The sequence below is a fragment of the Thunnus maccoyii genome, chromosome 1 (genome assembly GCF_910596095.1).
Source record: "Thunnus maccoyii chromosome 1, fThuMac1.1, whole genome shotgun sequence".
NCBI lineage: Eukaryota > Metazoa > Chordata > Actinopteri > Scombriformes > Scombridae > Thunnus > Thunnus maccoyii.
Genome location: NC_056533.1, coordinates 1,730,001 through 1,748,608, shown reverse-complemented (window position 1 = coordinate 1,748,608; position 18,608 = coordinate 1,730,001). Strand labels below are relative to the sequence as shown.

The 18,608-nt window shown below is 43.3% G+C and overlaps 3 protein-coding genes across 3 annotated transcripts in view; all 3 read right to left on the bottom strand.

Annotated features, from left to right (window-relative positions):
* Window positions 1-1,214: 1,214 nt before the first annotated feature.
* LOC121896237 (mucin-5AC-like) lies at window positions 1,215-7,348 on the bottom strand. The gene is made up of 2 exons (XM_042410003.1): window positions 1,646-7,348; window positions 1,215-1,301 (listed from the first exon to the last, which is right to left on the bottom strand). The coding sequence occupies exons 1-2, from the start codon at window positions 7,346-7,348 to the stop codon at window positions 1,215-1,217; spliced, it is 5,790 nt and encodes a 1,929-aa protein (XP_042265937.1).
* Window positions 7,349-13,070: 5,722 nt separating this feature from the next.
* Window positions 13,071-14,983, bottom strand: LOC121896230 (mucin-5AC-like). Its single transcript, XM_042409991.1, has 4 exons — window positions 14,875-14,983; window positions 14,559-14,786; window positions 14,048-14,427; window positions 13,071-13,157 (listed from the first exon to the last, which is right to left on the bottom strand). The coding sequence occupies exons 1-4, from the start codon at window positions 14,903-14,905 to the stop codon at window positions 13,071-13,073; spliced, it is 726 nt and encodes a 241-aa protein (XP_042265925.1). The 5' UTR covers window positions 14,906-14,983.
* Window positions 14,912-18,608, bottom strand: part of LOC121895164 (mucin-5B-like) — a 23,170-nt gene continuing 19,473 nt past the window's right edge. Inside the window, exons 21-23 of the mRNA XM_042408072.1 lie at window positions 18,473-18,608; window positions 15,334-15,462; window positions 14,912-15,155 (exon numbers count right to left, since the gene is read on the bottom strand). The exon at window positions 18,473-18,608 is cut by the window's right edge and continues 21 nt beyond it. Coding sequence (XP_042264006.1) covers window positions 15,001-15,155; window positions 15,334-15,462; window positions 18,473-18,608 — 420 coding nt within the window. The 3' untranslated portion in view covers window positions 14,912-15,000. The remainder of the gene's footprint in view (window positions 15,156-15,333; window positions 15,463-18,472) is intronic.

Sequence of the window (18,608 nt, the reverse complement as noted above, 5' to 3'; positions counted from 1 at the left end):
TGGAAGGTGCTACATATGTGGTAGTTGAAGGTGTTGAAGTTGGAATATTTGTAGGGGCAGTTGATGGTGTTGGACACCTACAGCATTTAAATTTAATCTCGTAGTCGAAACACTCCTGCTGAAGCCCTTGTTGTTTGTTGTTGCATATGAGACCTACATCTTTATTGCATGTCACAGCTTGTCCCACCTGTGACATGGAAAGACCTGGGTAAAGAACAGCTCTACACTGGACCTCTTCTGGAGTTGAACAAACATGATAACCAGCAGAGATTATATTCTGGATGGTTTCATTTTCTCCACCATTAGGGCCCGGCGTAGGTTTACCAAGATTTATCCATTCTGACCAGCCACACGTCATATCATGTCCCCCTGGGCAAAGAGTTGTTGTAGGTAGCCTAGTAGTAGTTGTTGTCTCAGTTACGGTAGAAGGTGTAGTGGCAGTAGTGGTTGTTGTAGGTGCCTGAGTTGTACTTGTCTTCTCAGATGTGGTAGAAGGTGTAGTGGGTGGAGTAGTTGTTGTAGGTGTCTGAGTTGTAGTTGTTTCAGTTGTGGTAGTGGGTGTTGAGGTTGTAGTAGTTGTAGGTTTCTGAGTTGTAATTGTTTCAGTTGTGCTGGAAGGTGCTACGTATGTGGTAGTTGAAGGTGTTGAAGTTGGAATATTTGTAGGGGCAGTTGATGGTGTTGGACACCTACAGCATTTAAATTTAATCTCGTAGTCGAAACACTCCTGCTGAAGCCCTTGTTGTTTGTTGTTGCATATGAGACCTACATCTTTATTGCATGTCACAGCTTGTCCCACCTGTGACATGGAAAGACCTGGGTAAAGAACAGCTCTACACTGGACCTCTTCTGGAGTTGAACAAACATGATAACCAGCAGAGATTATATTCTGGATGGTTTCATTTTCTCCACCATTAGGGCCTGGCGTGGGTTTGCCAAGATTTATCCATTCTGACCAGCCACACGTCATATCATGTCCCCCTGGGCAAAGAGTTGTTGTAGGTAGCCTAGTAGTAGTTGTTGTCTCAGTTACGGTAGAAGGTGTAGTGGCAGTAGTGGTTGTTGTAGGTGCCTGAGTTGTACTTGTCTTCTCAGATGTGGTAGAAGGTGTAGTGGGTGGAGTAGTTGTGGTAGATGTCTGAGTTGTAGTTGTTTCAGTTGTGGTAGCCGGTGTTGAGGTTGTAGTAGTTGTAGGTTTCTGAGTTGTAATTGTTTCAGTTGTGCTGGAAGGTGCTACGTATGTGGTAGTTGAAGGTGTTGAAGTTGGAATATTTGTAGGGGCAGTTGATGGTGTTGGACACCTACAGCATTTAAATTTAATCTCGTAGTCGAAACACTCCTGCTGAAGCCCTTGTTGTTTGTTGTTGCATATGAGACCTACATCCTTATTGCATGTCACAGCTTGTCCCACCTGTGACATGGAAAGACCTGGGTAAAGAACAGCTCTACACTGGACCTCTTCTGGAGTTGAACAAACATGATGACCAGCAGAGATTATATTCTGGATGGTTTCATTTTCTCCACCATTAGGGCCCGGCGTAGGTTTGCCAAGATTTATCCATTCTGACCAGCCACACGTCATATCATGTCCCCCTGGGCAAAGAGTTGTTGTAGGTAGCCTAGTAGTAGTTGTTGTCTCAGTTACGGTAGAAGGTGTAGTGGCAGTAGTGGTTGTTGTAGGTGCCTGAGTTGTACTTGTCTTCTCAGATGTGGTAGAAGGTGTAGTGGGTGGAGTAGTTGTAGTAGGTGTCTGAGTTGTAGTTGTTTCAGTTGTGGTAGTGGGTGTAGAGGTTGTAGTAGCTGTAGGTTTCTGAGTTGTAATTGTTTCACTTGTGCTGGAAGGTGCTACATATGTGGTAGTTGAAGGTGTTGAAGTTGGAATATTTTTAGGGGCAGTTGATGGTGTTGGACACCTACAGCATTTAAATTTAATCTCGTAGTCGAAACACTCCTGCTGAAGCCCTTGTTGTTTGTTGTTGCATATGAGACCTACATCTTTATTGCATGTCACAGCTTGTCCCACCTGTGACATGGAAAGACCTGGGTAAAGAACAGCTCTACACTGGACCTCTTCTGGAGTTGAACAAACATGATAACCAGCAGAGATTATATTCTGGATGGTTTCATTTTCTCCACCATTAGGGCCCGGCGTAGGTTTACCAAGATTTATCCATTCTGACCAGCCACACGTCATATCATGTCCCCCTGGGCAAAGAGTTGTTGTAGGTAGCCTAGTAGTAGTTGTTGTCTCAGTTACGGTAGAAGGTGTAGTGGCAGTAGTGGTTGTTGTAGGTGCCTGAGTTGTACTTGTCTTCTCAGATGTGGTAGAAGGTGTAGTGGGTGGAGTAGTTGTTGTAGGTGTCTGAGTTGTAGTTGTTTCAGTGGCTGTAGAGGGTGTAGTGGTTGTTGTAGTTGTAGGTGTCTGAGTTGTAGTTGTTTCAGTTGTGGTAGTGGGTGTTGAGGTTGTAGTAGTTGTAGGTTTCTGAGTTGTAATTGTTTCAGTTGTGCTGGAAGGTTCTACATATGTGGTAGTTGAAGGTGTTGAAGTTGGAATATTTATAGGGGCAGTTGATGGTGTTGGACACCTACAGCATTTAAATTTAATCTCGTAGTCGAAACACTCCTGCTGAAGCCCTTGTTGTTTGTTGTTGCATATGAGACCTACATCTTTATTGCATGTCACAGCTTGTCCCACCTGTGACATGGAAAGACCTGGGTAAAGAACAGCTCTACACTGGACCTCTTCTGGAGTTGAACAAACATGATGACCAGCAGAGATTATATTCTGGATGGTTTCATTTTCTCCACCATTAGGGCCCGGCGTGGGTTTGCCAAGATTTATCCATTCTGACCAGCCACACGTCATATCATGTCCCCCTGGGCAAAGAGTTGTTGTAGGTAGCCTAGTAGTAGTTGTTGTCTCAGTTACGGTAGAAGGTGTAGTGGCAGTAGTGGTTGTTGTAGGTGCCTGAGTTGTACTTGTCTTCTCAGATGTGGTAGAAGGTGTAGTGGGTGGAGTAGTTGTTGTAGGTGTCTGAGTTGTAGTTGTTTCAGTGGCTGTAGAGGGTGTAGTGGTTGTTGTAGTTGTAGGTGTCTGAGTTGTAGTTGTTTCAGTTGTGGTAGTGGGTGTTGAGGTTGTAGTAGTTGTAGGTTTCTGAGTTGTAATTGTTTCAGTTGTGCTGGAAGGTGCTACATATGTGGTAGTTGAAGGTGTTGAAGTTGGAATATTTGTAGGGGCAGTTGATGGTGTTGGACACCTACAGCATTTAAATTTAATCTCGTAGTCGAAACACTCCTGCTGAAGCCCTTGTTGTTTGTTGTTGCATATGAGACCTACATCTTTATTGCATGTCACAGCTTGTCCCACCTGTGACATGGAAAGACCTGGGTAAAGAACAGCTCTACACTGGACCTCTTCTGGAGTTGAACAAACATGATAACCAGCAGAGATTATATTCTGGATGGTTTCATTTTCTCCACCATTAGGGCCCGGCGTAGGTTTACCAAGATTTATCCATTCTGACCAGCCACACGTCATATCATGTCCCCCTGGGCAAAGAGTTGTTGTAGGTAGCCTAGTAGTAGTTGTTGTCTCAGTTACGGTAGAAGGTGTAGTGGCAGTAGTGGTTGTTGTAGGTGCCTGAGTTGTACTTGTCTTCTCAGATGTGGTAGAAGGTGTAGTGGGTGGAGTAGTTGTTGTAGGTGTCTGAGTTGTAGTTGTTTCAGTGGCTGTAGAGGGTGAAGTGGTTGTTGTAGTTGTAGGTGTCTGAGTTGTAGTTGTTTCAGTTGTGGTAGTGGGTGTTGAGGTTGTAGTAGTTGTAGGTTTCTGAGTTGTAATTGTTTCAGTTGTGCTGGAAGGTGCTACATATGTGGTAGTTGAAGGTGTTGAAGTTGGAATATTTATAGGGGCAGTTGATGGTGTTGGACACCTACAGCATTTAAATTTAATCTCGTAGTCGAAACACTCCTGCTGAAGCCCTTGTTGTTTGTTGTTGCATATGAGACCTACATCTTTATTGCATGTCACAGCTTGTCCCACCTGTGACATGGAAAGACCTGGGTAAAGAACAGCTCTACACTGGACCTCTTCTGGAGTTGAACAAACATGATGACCAGCAGAGATTATATTCTGGATGGTTTCATTTTCTCCACCATTAGGGCCCGGCGTGGGTTTGCCAAGATTTATCCATTCTGACCAGCCACACGTCATATCATGTCCCCCTGGGCAAAGAGTTGTTGTAGGTAGCCTAGTAGTAGTTGTTGTCTCAGTTACGGTAGAAGGTGTAGTGGCAGTAGTGGTTGTTGTAGGTGCCTGAGTTGTACTTGTCTTCTCAGATGTGGTAGAAGGTGTAGTGGGTGGAGTAGTTGTTGTAGGTGTCTGAGTTGTAGTTGTTTCAGTTGTGGTAGTGGGTGTTGAGGTTGTAGTAGTTGTAGGTTTCTGAGTTGTAATTGTTTCAGTTGTGCTGGAAGGTGCTACGTATGTGGTAGTTGAAGGTGTTGAAGTTGGAATATTTGTAGGGGCAGTTGATGGTGTTGGACACCTACAGCATTTAAATTTAATCTCGTAGTCGAAACACTCCTGCTGAAGCCCTTGTTGTTTGTTGTTGCATATGAGACCTACATCTTTATTGCATGTCACAGCTTGTCCCACCTGTGACATGGAAAGACCTGGGTAAAGAACAGCTCTACACTGGACCTCTTCTGGAGTTGAACAAACATGATAACCAGCAGAGATTATATTCTGGATGGTTTCATTTTCTCCACCATTAGGGCCTGGCGTGGGTTTGCCAAGATTTATCCATTCTGACCAGCCACACGTCATATCATGTCCCCCTGGGCAAAGAGTTGTTGTAGGTAGCCTAGTAGTAGTTGTTGTCTCAGTTACGGTAGAAGGTGTAGTGGCAGTAGTGGTTGTTGTAGGTGCCTGAGTTGTACTTGTCTTCTCAGATGTGGTAGAAGGTGTAGTGGGTGGAGTAGTTGTTGTAGGTGTCTGAGTTGTAGTTGTTTCAGTGGCTGTAGAGGGTGTAGTGGTTGTTGTAGTTGTAGGTGTCTGAGTTGTAGTTGTTTCAGTTGTGGTAGTGGGTGTTGAGGTTGTAGTAGTTGTAGGTTTCTGAGTTGTAATTGTTTCAGTTGTGCTGGAAGGTTCTACATATGTGGTAGTTGAAGGTGTTGAAGTTGGAATATTTATAGGGGCAGTTGATGGTGTTGGACACCTACAGCATTTAAATTTAATCTCGTAGTCGAAACACTCCTGCTGAAGCCCTTGTTGTTTGTTGTTGCATATGAGACCTACATCTTTATTGCATGTCACAGCTTGTCCCACCTGTGACATGGAAAGACCTGGGTAAAGAACAGCTCTACACTGGACCTCTTCTGGAGTTGAACAAACATGATGACCAGCAGAGATTATATTCTGGATGGTTTCATTTTCTCCACCATTAGGGCCCGGCGTGGGTTTGCCAAGATTTATCCATTCTGACCAGCCACACGTCATATCATGTCCCCCTGGGCAAAGAGTTGTTGTAGGTAGCCTAGTAGTAGTTGTTGTCTCAGTTACGGTAGAAGGTGTAGTGGCAGTAGTGGTTGTTGTAGGTGCCTGAGTTGTACTTGTCTTCTCAGATGTGGTAGAAGGTGTAGTGGGTGGAGTAGTTGTTGTAGGTGTCTGAGTTGTAGTTGTTTCAGTTGTGGTAGTGGGTGTTGAGGTTGTAGTAGTTGTAGGTTTCTGAGTTGTAATTGTTTCAGTTGTGCTGGAAGGTGCTACGTATGTGGTAGTTGAAGGTGTTGAAGTTGGAATATTTGTAGGGGCAGTTGATGGTGTTGGACACCTACAGCATTTAAATTTAATCTCGTAGTCGAAACACTCCTGCTGAAGCCCTTGTTGTTTGTTGTTGCATATGAGACCTACATCTTTATTGCATGTCACAGCTTGTCCCACCTGTGACATGGAAAGACCTGGGTAAAGAACAGCTCTACACTGGACCTCTTCTGGAGTTGAACAAACATGATAACCAGCAGAGATTATATTCTGGATGGTTTCATTTTCTCCACCATTAGGGCCTGGCGTGGGTTTGCCAAGATTTATCCATTCTGACCAGCCACACGTCATATCATGTCCCCCTGGGCAAAGAGTTGTTGTAGGTAGCCTAGTAGTAGTTGTTGTCTCAGTTACGGTAGAAGGTGTAGTGGCAGTAGTGGTTGTTGTAGGTGCCTGAGTTGTACTTGTCTTCTCAGATGTGGTAGAAGGTGTAGTGGGTGGAGTAGTTGTTGTAGGTGTCTGAGTTGTAGTTGTTTCAGTTGTGGTAGTGGGTGTTGAGGTTGTAGTAGTTGTAGGTTTCTGAGTTGTAATTGTTTCAGTTGTGCTGGAAGGTGCTACGTATGTGGTAGTTGAAGGTGTTGAAGTTGGAATATTTGTAGGGGCAGTTGATGGTGTTGGACACCTACAGCATTTAAATTTAATCTCGTAGTCGAAACACTCCTGCTGAAGCCCTTGTTGTTTGTTGTTGCATATGAGACCTACATCTTTATTGCATGTCACAGCTTGTCCCACCTGTGACATGGAAAGACCTGGGTAAAGAACAGCTCTACACTGGACCTCTTCTGGAGTTGAACAAACATGATAACCAGCAGAGATTATATTCTGGATGGTTTCATTTTCTCCACCATTAGGGCCTGGCGTGGGTTTGCCAAGATTTATCCATTCTGACCAGCCACACGTCATATCATGTCCCCCTGGGCAAAGAGTTGTTGTAGGTAGCCTAGTAGTAGTTGTTGTCTCAGTTACGGTAGAAGGTGTAGTGGCAGTAGTGGTTGTTGTAGGTGCCTGAGTTGTACTTGTCTTCTCAGATGTGGTAGAAGGTGTAGTGGGTGGAGTAGTTGTTGTAGGTGTCTGAGTTGTAGTTGTTTCAGTGGCTGTAGAGGGTGTAGTGGTTGTTGTAGTTGTAGGTGTCTGAGTTGTAGTTGTTTCAGTTGTGGTAGTGGGTGTTGAAGTTGTAGTAGTTGTAGGTTTCTGAGTTGTAATTGTTTCAGTTGTGCTGGAAGGTGCTACATATGTGGTAGTTGAAGGTGTTGAAGTTGGAATATTTATAGGGGCAGTTGATGGTGTTGGACACCTACAGCATTTAAATTTAATCTCGTAGTCAAAACACTCCTGCTGAAGCCCTTGTTGTTTGTTGTTGCATATGAGACCTACATCTTTATTGCATGTCACAGCTTGTCCCACCTGTGACATGGAAAGACCTGGGTAAAGAACAGCTCTACACTGGACCTCTTCTGGAGTTGAACAAACATGATAACCAGCAGAGATTATATTCTGGATGGTTTCATTTTCTCCACCATTAGGGCCCGGCATGGGTTTGCCAAGATTTATCCATTCTGACCAGCCACACGTCATATCATGTCCCCCTGGGCAAAGAGTTGTTGTAGGTAGCCTAGTAGTAGTTGTTGTCTCAGTTATGGTAGAAGGTGTAGTGGCAGTAGTGGTTGTTGTAGGTGCCTGAGTTGTACTTGTCTTCTCAGATGTGGTAGAAGGTGTAGTGGGTGGAGTAGTTGTGGTAGATGTCTGAGTTGTAGTTGTTTCAGTGGCTGTAGAGGGTGTAGTGGTTGTTGTAGTTGTAGGTGTCTGAGTTGTAGTTGTTTCAGTTGTGGTAGTGGGTGTTGAGGTTGTAGTACTTGTAGGTTTCTGAGTTGTAATTGTTTCAGTTGTGCTGGAAGGTGCTACGTATGTGGTAGTTGAAGGTGTTGAAGTTGGAATATTTGTAGGGGCAGTTGATGGTGTTGGACACCTACAGCATTTAAATTTAATCTCGTAGTCGAAACACTCCTGCTGAAGCCCTTGTTGTTTGTTGTTGCATATGAGACCTACATCTTTATTGCATGTCACAGCTTGTCCCACCTCTGACAAGGGAAGACTTGGGTAAAGAACAGCTCTACACTGGACCTCTTCTGGAGTTGAACAAACATGATAACCAGCAGAGATTATATTCTGGATGGTTTCATTTTCTCCACCATTAGGGCCCGGCGTGGGTTTGCCAAGATTTATCCATTCTGACCAGCCACACGTCATATCATGTCCCCCTGGGCAAAGAGTTGTTGTAGGTAGCCTAGTAGTAGTTGTTGTCTCAGTTACGGTAGAAGGTGTAGTGGCAGTAGTAGTTGTTGTAGGTGCCTGAGTTGTACTTGTTGTCTCAGATGTGGTAGAAGGTGTAGTGGGTGGAGTAGTTGTTGTAGGTGTCTGAGTTGTAGTTGTTTCAGTGGCTGTAGAGGGTGTAGTGGTTGTTGTAGTTGTAGGTGTCTGAGTTGTAGTTGTTTCAGTTGTGGTAGTGGGTGTTGAGGTTGTAGTAGTTGTAGGTTTCTGAGTTGTAATTGTTTCAGTTGTGCTGGAAGGTGCTACGTATGTGGTAGTTGAAGGTGTTGAAGTTGGAATATTTGTAGGGGCAGTTGATGGTGTTGGACACCTACAGCATTTAAATTTAATCTCGTAGTCGAAACACTCCTGCTGAAGCCCTTGTTGTTTGTTGTTGCATATGAGACCTACATCTTTATTGCATGTCACAGCTTGTCCCACCTCTGACAAGGGAAGACCTGGGTAAAGAACAGCTCTACACTGGACCTCTTCTGGAGTTGAACAAACATGATAACCAGCAGAGATTATATTCTGGATGGTTTCATTTTCTCCACCATTAGGGCCCGGCGTAGGTTTGCCAAGATTTATCCATTCTGACCAGCCACACGTCATATCATGTCCCCCTGGGCAAAGAGTTGTTGTAGGTAGCCTAGTAGTAGTTGTTGTCTCAGTTACGGTAGAAGGTGTAGTGGCAGTAGTAGTTGTTGTAGGTGCCTGAGTTGTACTTGTTGTCTCAGATGTGGTAGAAGGTGTAGTGGGTGGAGTAGTTGTTGTAGGTGTCTGAGTTGTAGTTGTTTCAGTGGCTGTAGAGGGTGTAGTGGTTGTTGTAGTTGTAGGTGTCTGAGTTGTAGTTGTTTCAGTTGTGGTAGTGGGTGTTGAGGTTGTAGTAGTTGTAGGTTTCTGAGTTGTAATTGTTTCAGTTGTGCTGGAAGGTGCTACGTATGTGGTAGTTGAAGGTGTTGAAGTTGGAATATTTGTAGGGGCAGTTGATGGTGTTGGACACCTACAGCATTTAAATTTAATCTCGTAGTCGAAACACTCCTGCTGAAGCCCTTGTTGTTTGTTGTTGCATATGAGACCTACATCTTTATTGCATGTCACAGCTTGTCCCACCTCTGACAAGGGAAGACCTGGGTAAAGAACAGCTCTACACTGGACCTCTTCTGGAGTTGAACAAACATGATAACCAGCAGAGATTATATTCTGGATGGTTTCATTTTCTCCACCATTAGGGCCCGGCGTAGGTTTGCCAAGATTTATCCATTCTGACCAGCCACACGTCATATCATGTCCCCCTGGGCAAAGAGTTGTTGTAGGTAGCCTAGTAGTAGTTGTTGTCTCAGTTACGGTAGAAGGTGTAGTGGCAGTAGTAGTTGTTGTAGGTGCCTGAGTTGTACTTGTTGTCTCAGATGTGGTAGAAGGTGTAGTGGGTGGAGTAGTTGTTGTAGGTGTCTGAGTTGTAGTTGTTTCAGTGGCTGTAGAGGGTGTAGTGGTTGTTGTAGTTGTAGGTGTCTGAGTTGTAGTTGTTTCAGTTGTGGTAGTGGGTGTTGAGGTTGTAGTAGTTGTAGGTTTCTGAGTTGTAATTGTTTCAGTTGTGCTGGAAGGTGCTACGTATGTGGTAGTTGAAGGTGTTGAAGTTGGAATATTTGTAGGGGCAGTTGATGGTGTTGGACACCTACAGCATTTAAATTTAATCTCGTAGTCGAAACACTCCTGCTGAAGCCCTTGTTGTTTGTTGTTGCATATGAGACCTACATCTTTATTGCATGTCACAGCTTGTCCCACCTCTGACAAGGGAAGACTTGGGTAAAGAACAGCTCTACACTGGACCTCTTCTGGAGTTGAACAAACATGATAACCAGCAGAGATTATATTCTGGATGGTTTCATTTTCTCCACCATTAGGGCCCGGCGTGGGTTTGCCAAGATTTATCCATTCTGACCAGCCACACGTCATATCATGTCCCCCTGGGCAAAGAGTTGTTGTAGGTAGCCTAGTAGTAGTTGTTGTCTCAGTTACGGTAGAAGGTGTAGTGGCAGTAGTGGTTGTTGTAGGTGCCTGAGTTGTACTTGTTGTCTCAGATGTGGTAGAAGGTGTAGTGGGTGGAGTAGTTGTTGTAGGTGTCTGAGTTGTAGTTGTTTCAGTGGCTGTAGAGGGTGTAGTGGTTGTTGTAGTTGTAGGTGTCTGAGTTGTAGTTGTTTCAGTTGTGGTAGTGGGTGTTGAGGTTGTAGTAGTTGTAGGTTTCTGAGTTGTAATTGTTTCAGTTGTGCTGGAAGGTGCTACGTATGTGGTAGTTGAAGGTGTTGAAGTTGGAATATTTGTAGGGGCAGTTGATGGTGTTGGACACCTACAGCATTTAAATTTAATCTCGTAGTCGAAACACTCCTGCTGAAGCCCTTGTTGTTTGTTGTTGCATATGAGACCTACATCTTTATTGCATGTCACAGCTTGTCCCACCTCTGACAAGGGAAGACCTGGGTAAAGAACAGCTCTACACTGGACCTCTTCTGGAGTTGAACAAACATGATAACCAGCAGAGATTATATTCTGGATGGTTTCATTTTCTCCACCATTAGGGCCCAGCGTAGGTTTGCCAAGATTTATCCATTCTGACCAGCCACACGTCATATCATGTCCCCCTGGGCAAAGAGTTGTTGTAGGTAGCCTAGTAGTAGTTGTTGTCTCAGTTACGGTAGAAGGTGTAGTGGCAGTAGTAGTTGTTGTAGGTGCCTGAGTTGTACTTGTTGTCTCAGATGTGGTAGAAGGTGTAGTGGGTGGAGTAGTTGTTGTAGGTGTCTGAGTTGTAGTTGTTTCAGTGGCTGTAGAGGGTGTAGTGGTTGTTGTAGTTGTAGGTGTCTGAGTTGTAGTTGTTTCAGTTGTGGTAGTGGGTGTTGAGGTTGTAGTAGTTGTAGGTTTCTGAGTTGTAATTGTTTCAGTTGTGCTGGAAGGTGCTACGTATGTGGTAGTTGAAGGTGTTGAAGTTGGAATATTTGTAGGGGCAGTTGATGGTGTTGGACACCTACAGCATTTAAATTTAATCTCGTAGTCGAAACACTCCTGCTGAAGCCCTTGTTGTTTGTTGTTGCATATGAGACCTACATCTTTATTGCATGTCACAGCTTGTCCCACCTCTGACAAGGGAAGACTTGGGTAAAGAACAGCTCTACACTGGACCTCTTCTGGAGTTGAACAAACATGATAACCAGCAGAGATTATATTCTGGATGGTTTCATTTTCTCCACCATTAGGGCCCGGCGTGGGTTTGCCAAGATTTATCCATTCTGACCAGCCACACGTCATATCATGTCCCCCTGGGCAAAGAGTTGTTGTAGGTAGCCTAGTAGTAGTTGTTGTCTCAGTTACGGTAGAAGGTGTAGTGGCAGTAGTGGTTGTTGTAGGTGCCTGAGTTGTACTTGTTGTCTCAGATGTGGTAGAAGGTGTAGTGGGTGGAGTAGTTGTTGTAGGTGTCTGAGTTGTAGTTGTTTCAGTGGCTGTAGAGGGTGTAGTGGTTGTTGTAGTTGTAGGTGTCTGAGTTGTAGTTGTTTCAGTTGTGGTAGTGGGTGTTGAGGTTGTAGTAGTTGTAGGTTTCTGAGTTGTAATTGTTTCAGTTGTGCTGGAAGGTGCTACGTATGTGGTAGTTGAAGGTGTTGAAGTTGGAATATTTGTAGGGGCAGTTGATGGTGTTGGACACCTACAGCATTTAAATTTAATCTCGTAGTCGAAACACTCCTGCTGAAGCCCTTGTTGTTTGTTGTTGCATATGAGACCTACATCTTTATTGCATGTCACAGCTTGTCCCACCTCTGACAAGGGAAGACCTGGGTAAAGAACAGCTCTACACTGGACCTCTTCTGGAGTTGAACAAACATGATAACCAGCAGAGATTATATTCTGGATGGTTTCATTTTCTCCACCATTAGGGCCCGGCGTAGGTTTGCCAAGATTTATCCATTCTGACCAGCCACACGTCATATCATGTCCCCCTGGGCAAAGAGTTGTTGTAGGTAGCCTAGTAGTAGTTGTTGTCTCAGTTACGGTAGAAGGTGTAGTGGCAGTAGTAGTTGTTGTAGGTGCCTGAGTTGTACTTGTTGTCTCAGATGTGGTAGAAGGTGTAGTGGGTGGAGTAGTTGTTGTAGGTGTCTGAGTTGTAGTTGTTTCAGTGGCTGTAGAGGGTGTAGTGGTTGTTGTAGTTGTAGGTGTCTGAGTTGTAGTTGTTTCAGTTGTGGTAGTGGGTGTTGAGGTTGTAGTAGTTGTAGGTTTCTGAGTTGTAATTGTTTCAGTTGTGCTGGAAGGTGCTACGTATGTGGTAGTTGAAGGTGTTGAAGTTGGAATATTTGTAGGGGCAGTTGATGGTGTTGGACACCTACAGCATTTAAATTTAATCTCGTAGTCGAAACACTCCTGCTGAAGCCCTTGTTGTTTGTTGTTGCATATGAGACCTACATCTTTATTGCATGTCACAGCTTGTCCCACCTCTGACAAGGGAAGACTTGGGTAAAGAACAGCTCTACACTGGACCTCTTCTGGAGTTGAACAAACATGATAACCAGCAGAGATTATATTCTGGATGGTTTCATTTTCTCCACCATTAGGGCCCGGCGTGGGTTTGCCAAGATTTATCCATTCTGACCAGCCACACGTCATATCATGTCCCCCTGGGCAAAGAGTTGTTGTAGGTAGCCTAGTAGTAGTTGTTGTCTCAGTTACGGTAGAAGGTGTAGTGGCAGTAGTGGTTGTTGTAGGTGCCTGAGTTGTACTTGTTGTCTCAGATGTGGTAGAAGGTGTAGTGGGTGGAGTAGTTGTTGTAGGTGTCTGAGTTGTAGTTGTTTCAGTGGCTGTAGAGGGTGTAGTGGTTGTTGTAGTTGTAGGTGTCTGAGTTGTAGTTGTTTCAGTTGTGGTAGTGGGTGTTGAGGTTGTAGTAGTTGTAGGTTTCTGAGTTGTAATTGTTTCAGTTGTGCTGGAAGGTGCTACGTATGTGGTAGTTGAAGGTGTTGAAGTTGGAATATTTGTAGGGGCAGTTGATGGTGTTGGACACCTACAGCATTTAAATTTAATCTCGTAGTCGAAACACTCCTGCTGAAGCCCTTGTTGTTTGTTGTTGCATATGAGACCTACATCTTTATTGCAAGTCACAGCTTGTCCCACCTCTGACAAGGGAAGACCTGGGTAAAGAACAGCTCTACACTGGACCTCTTCTGGAGTTGAACAAACATGATAACCAGCAGAGATTATATTCTGGATGGTTTCATTTTCTCCACCATTAGGGCCCGGCGTAGGTTTGCCAAGATTTATCCATTCTGACCAGCCACACGTCATAGAATGTCCCCCTGGGCAAAGAGTTGTTGTAGGTAGCCTAGTAGTAGTTGTTGTCTCAGTTACGGTAGAAGGTGTAGTGGCAGTAGTGGTTGTTGTAGGTGCCTGAGTTGTACTTGTTGTCTCAGATGTGGTAGAAGGTGTAGTGGGTGGAGTAGTTGTTGTAGGTGTCTGAGTTGTAGTTGTTTCAGTGGCTGTAGAGGGTGTAGTGGTTGTTGTAGTTGTAAGTGTCTGAGTTGTAGTTGTTTCAGTTGTGGTAGTGGGTGTTGAGGTTGTAGTAGTCGTAGGTTTCTTAGTTGTGCCTGTTGTCTCAGTAGTGGTGGAAGCTTTAGCGGGTGGAATAGTTGTTGTAGATTTCTGAGTTGTAGTTGTTTCAGTTGTAGTAAAAGGCGTATTGGTTGTAGGAGTTGATGTAGTCGTCTGAGTTGTACTTTTCTGAGTTGTGGAAGAAGGTGTAGTGGGTGGAGTAGTTGTTGTAGGTGTCTGAGTTTTAGTTGGCAATTCACTTGTGGTACTAGTATGAGAAGATTGTGGTGTAGTTGGTATGGTTGTGAACGTAATTGTAGTAGGTTTCGGCGTTTTCCTGCACTGTATTGCCTTGCAACACTTAACCTTTATTTCATAATTGTAACACATGGGGGGGTTTTGTAAGCTGTTCTTACACAGAAGTCCTTGGTTATTACATGTTACTGTTTGTCCCAGTTCGTCTAGTGGAACACCTGGATAGTGCACAGCTTGACACACCACTGCCACTGGATTGTCACAGATGTTATATCCTCTCTGGATAATGTGTTTTATGGTTTCATTGTCTCCACGTCCAGGACCATATTCAGGGTAGTCTGAACTTATCCACCGTGACCAGTAGCAGAATGTTTCCTGACAAGATGTTTCAGTAACACTTTCTGTTGTTGTAGGTTTTACTGGGGGTTTTGCAGTTGAGATTGAAGGTGTTTCAGGAGTAGATTTTCTCGTGACTGTGACTGTGACTAGCTCTGTGGACACACATAATTCAGGCGTTGGTTAAGAAACTGTATAATGTCATAGTCGAAATATATATATCATATATCATATACCTTACATTAGTTGAATATATCTTCATGTTCCAAAATAGTCTTGTGCATACCTGGTGTGGTTGATGTAAAAACAAACGTGGTTGAAGAGTGGCTTGCTGTAGTAGTGGTTGCAATGGACATAGATGTTGTTAGTGTGGGTACTGGGCACGGGTATGACTCCTTGTCAATGGTACCGTCATTCCCACACACTGCTGTGATGCAGTTACCATGTCCATCTGTTGTGTTATAGATGGTATTGCCAGGGGGATATTTGTTTCCATTATATGTGCAAGTACAGGCTGTAAAGAGAGAGGATGTATTATTAACATATCAACCTAATATAAGTATGTATTTTACAACCCTCAATCTCTCCAAATTTTTTCATACCTTGGGCATCATAGTGACATTCGATGGTCATTGAACTGCATGTACTTCAAGAGAGGACATGAAATATTGTCAGATTGACAGAACCAGCAGAGTTATATTACCTTGATTGACACATTAAATCAAGACCTACCATGTGTGACAGTTTTCAGTTGTTGGCACTTTGTCACCATTATTGAAGTGTGTCCCCTCTTTATTGTAGCAGCCACAGTGGTCTTTTGAAACACATGTCATTGCATCTTCATCGAAGTATGGCTCAGCAGGAGGACATTTTGGATAACAACCTGATTGAAAACCAAATTGTTGTTCATACGGTGCCAGAAATGGATTGTTTAATAATTGTTGACAGTGTTGAAATCATTTGAATTAATAATTATTAGAATTATTATTGTTTTCAATCTTAAATCTTCAATCAAATTTGATTAGCAAATCAGACCAAGCTACAAAAATATTATATTTTACCTTCTAGAGGAGGTATCTGTGTAGAGCAGATGCCTGAGGGGTTCCTGCAGGTTTTCATACAAGGAAATCCACATGGCACATAGTGCCACTCACATTCACCAGGGGGATTGTAATAATCACAGAAGAGAGCTGGGAAAGATAATAAAACTTATTTAGTACAGGCACATTCCAGACTGGAATATTTAGTGAGAATACTGATGACTTTAGACCTGTGGTTGCACATGGTACCCTGGCCAAAAACCAGAGCAGTACAATAATGATGAAAATTACCTTGAGAAAGGCCATATTTGTCAGCAGGAAACACAGACAGTGTAGGAAAGTGTGCATGGTCTAACATTTAGCCCAACTACAGCCCAGAGTGTCTTAAGGACAACTGCTGACTGGCAATGGTGTGTGGACCCGGGTAGACATGCTTAAGATATGTTTAAAAAAAATTAAGTCTGTCCTTAACGCTAATGCATCAGATATTTTTCTTGTTTGTTCCTAAAGGACATTAATGTCTACATATATCAGTAAATATAAATATGACATGGTATTAGAGAATAAACTAACACTACAGGTTCTTGTTTAAAAGGTTGGCGAGAATAATTAAACATTAAAGTTAAACTCCTCTCTACCTGGTATTAAAATGTGATCAGTGCCTGGATATCTCATACAGATAATGACATCTGATCAAAGGCTATCAGTAAGCAATCACTTACTGTTCATAATTCTGTGACATTACGGTGCTTATTAGAACTGTCTTCAGTGTTGTCTGCAAGTGTGAGCATAAAACTCAGAAAGACGTCTTCTGTTTTGTGAGTCTTTATTACAGAAATTGCCACCACAATTTTGGTGTTGTCAGGCAGGATGCTGAACGTGGACCAGTGGCAAACTCAATGCTGACAGACAAAAGCTGTGCATAGTCAGAAAAATAAAACCTCTGAGGATTCCCTTGACCTCCCCTACGAACAAAGGGTGAGAAGGGGGACAAATGCTGATGGTTGAGAGCGAAGGAAGAAAGGGTATGAATGATCACTCCAATTGAGAAAAATATTTCTGGAAAATTTCCTCTGTGATTCTTAGAATTGCAAAATAGCATTTTTCTGTTTATTGTTATTTGGTTATGAGAAAAAAACAGAAAAGGGAAATAGTAAAAGGGGTTCTATATAGGCAATGGCTTACTAGGGCATGTGCAGGCTAGAGAACCGCCCATAGCAGTAAACTCGAGAAAACAAATGAGGGAAAAAAATTAAACCTAGGACCAGAGGAAGGAGTCATGGTAAAGGATGAGTGATTGGCTGAGGCCAAGGCAAAGGCAAAGGTCACTCTGATGGATGTTTCAACTGCAGTGCCAGTGACCACTGGGCTAAGGACCGGCCAAAGAAACACAAGGGTGAGATGACAGCTGATTGACAGTGCAGAGAGCTGGAAACAGGTTGGGGTCCAGATGAACAACATGACAGTAAGAACACTCAGGACAGATACACAAACACAAAACCCTCAGCAATTAGTTCAGAATGCCAACATATATTTAGAAGAGAAAGAACAACAGAATACAGAAAATATCAAATATTCTATGCTTGCACATACAGCATACAGGGTCATGCCCACACACACATTTCAAGTTTCAGCCCAAGGAGTAACCTTTTTGGTAGACTCAGGGGCAGCAGAGTCTGTTATTAAAGCATCAGATTTGATCCCAACTTCAAAAATGAGCAGTAGAACATTAAGAACAATAGGGGAAACAGGGAATTCAATAAAAGAAAGATATATGGTGCCAGAGTTCATGATGAAGTGATTGGAAATTTTAAACACTCATTCCTATTGTCAAGTTGCTGTCCAGTAAACTTGTTAGGCTGGGACCTTATGTGTGCTTTGGGCCTCACCCTGGTGTGTAGCGAAATGGGGATAGAGGCTGGGCTAGAGCATAACAAGGAAAAAGGAGCTTTGCAATTGATGAAATATGATCCACACTCTGCTGTATGTATATGAATGGCAACTGAACACATCCCAGAGCTATAAACCAGGGGTGTGTCTGAATACAAATACGTTATTCGGCAAAGCACAAATAGTGGGTTTTTTACGAATATTTATTTTGTACAAATATTTTAAAAATGATTTGTCGGTCGGTTACATCACTAGCTCAGTCTCTCTCGTCTACTCCGCTGTTACATCTATCAGCAGGTCTCAATGAGAGGAGTCATATCCACTTGCTACATGAAGCACGTTTCCTAATTTGGACATTACTCCTGGACTTTGGGGTGTTCTCCAGAGATAAAGCTGACACACACGAGTGCTCCCAAGGGACTCCCCATAACCAGTTGTTCCCTTTCTCCTTTCCAGAAAGTTAGATTGTAAAAAATAGGCAATAAATGAAAAGTGCAAAGCATTAATTGCCTTTGAAGTTCTTCCCTACACGTTACACAATGTGCTGTCTCTGTGTTATAGGTGTATAAATAGGTAGAGATCTGTCTGCAATGAGGCGATGAGTAAAGTTTTAGCTCAGTAGTCAGCACAGTCGTCTATGATCTGGGAGACTCCAGTTTGAGACCTGGTGTGGGGACCTCCTTCGTAAGGTAGTTTATCATTGAACACTTATTGTAACACTTTAATTTTCTAAAATTGAAATTGTAATAAAAAACAAAAACAGGCCTTTTTAAGCCTCTTTCCACTTTTAATCGAATACAAATACAACAAATACAGATACAAATACATATACTGGGCTCTCTGCACATCCCTACTCTAAATAGGTACCTGCTAGACACAGCACATACACACATGTATTTCTCAGATATGGTTCATGAAAGTCTTAGACTCATCTCATATTCTTCTCTATACTACAACCAACCACCCTACTTTGAGGGTTACTACTACAGCCCCTCATGACCCCCCCCCCCCCCCCCCCTCACACACACACACACACACACACACACACACACACACATAATGCTGTAAGTTATACAAATGGAAAACCAACTGTGATTCCTGTTCTACATTTAAGAGCTCTAAATATTTCAAATGTGGAAAACCAAAAGTCGTTTTGCTTTATTACCCTGATAATCTCTTTCTTTCCTTTCTCATTAACCTGAGTTTACCTCAGACCAACTGTATCGACTGTACGCTGATTGTAGTTTTGCAACAAGGAACATTTACTCACGGCAGATCTTTGGGGTTCTCCATTGTACACAGATGCCAGCTTGATTACAGGATTCAGCATAAGCCGCCACAGCAGTGCAGAAACACTCGCAGTCTCCACCAGTGTCACAAGCACAGGAGTCAAACACACATGCTTC

What these genes read in the sequence shown, in the direction of transcription:
- LOC121896237 (XM_042410003.1), bottom strand. Translation starts at nt 7,348, where the DNA reads ATGCCGGGCCCTAATGGTGGAGAAAATGAAACCATCCAGAATATAATC. An exon ending in CTGCCACTACACCTTCTACC is followed by an intron (nt 1,302 to 1,645) that starts GTAACTGAGACA and finishes TAAATGCTGTAG; the next exon opens with GTGTCCAACACCATCAACTG.
- LOC121896230 (XM_042409991.1), bottom strand. Translation starts at nt 14,905, where the DNA reads ATGACCATCGAATGTCACTATGATGCCCAAG. An exon ending in ATGTCACTATGATGCCCAAG is followed by an intron (nt 14,787 to 14,874) that starts GTATGAAAAAAT and finishes CTCTCTTTACAG; the next exon opens with CCTGTACTTGCACATATAAT. An exon ending in TTTTACATCAACCACACCAG is followed by an intron (nt 14,428 to 14,558) that starts GTATGCACAAGA and finishes GTGTGTCCACAG; the next exon opens with AGCTAGTCACAGTCACAGTC.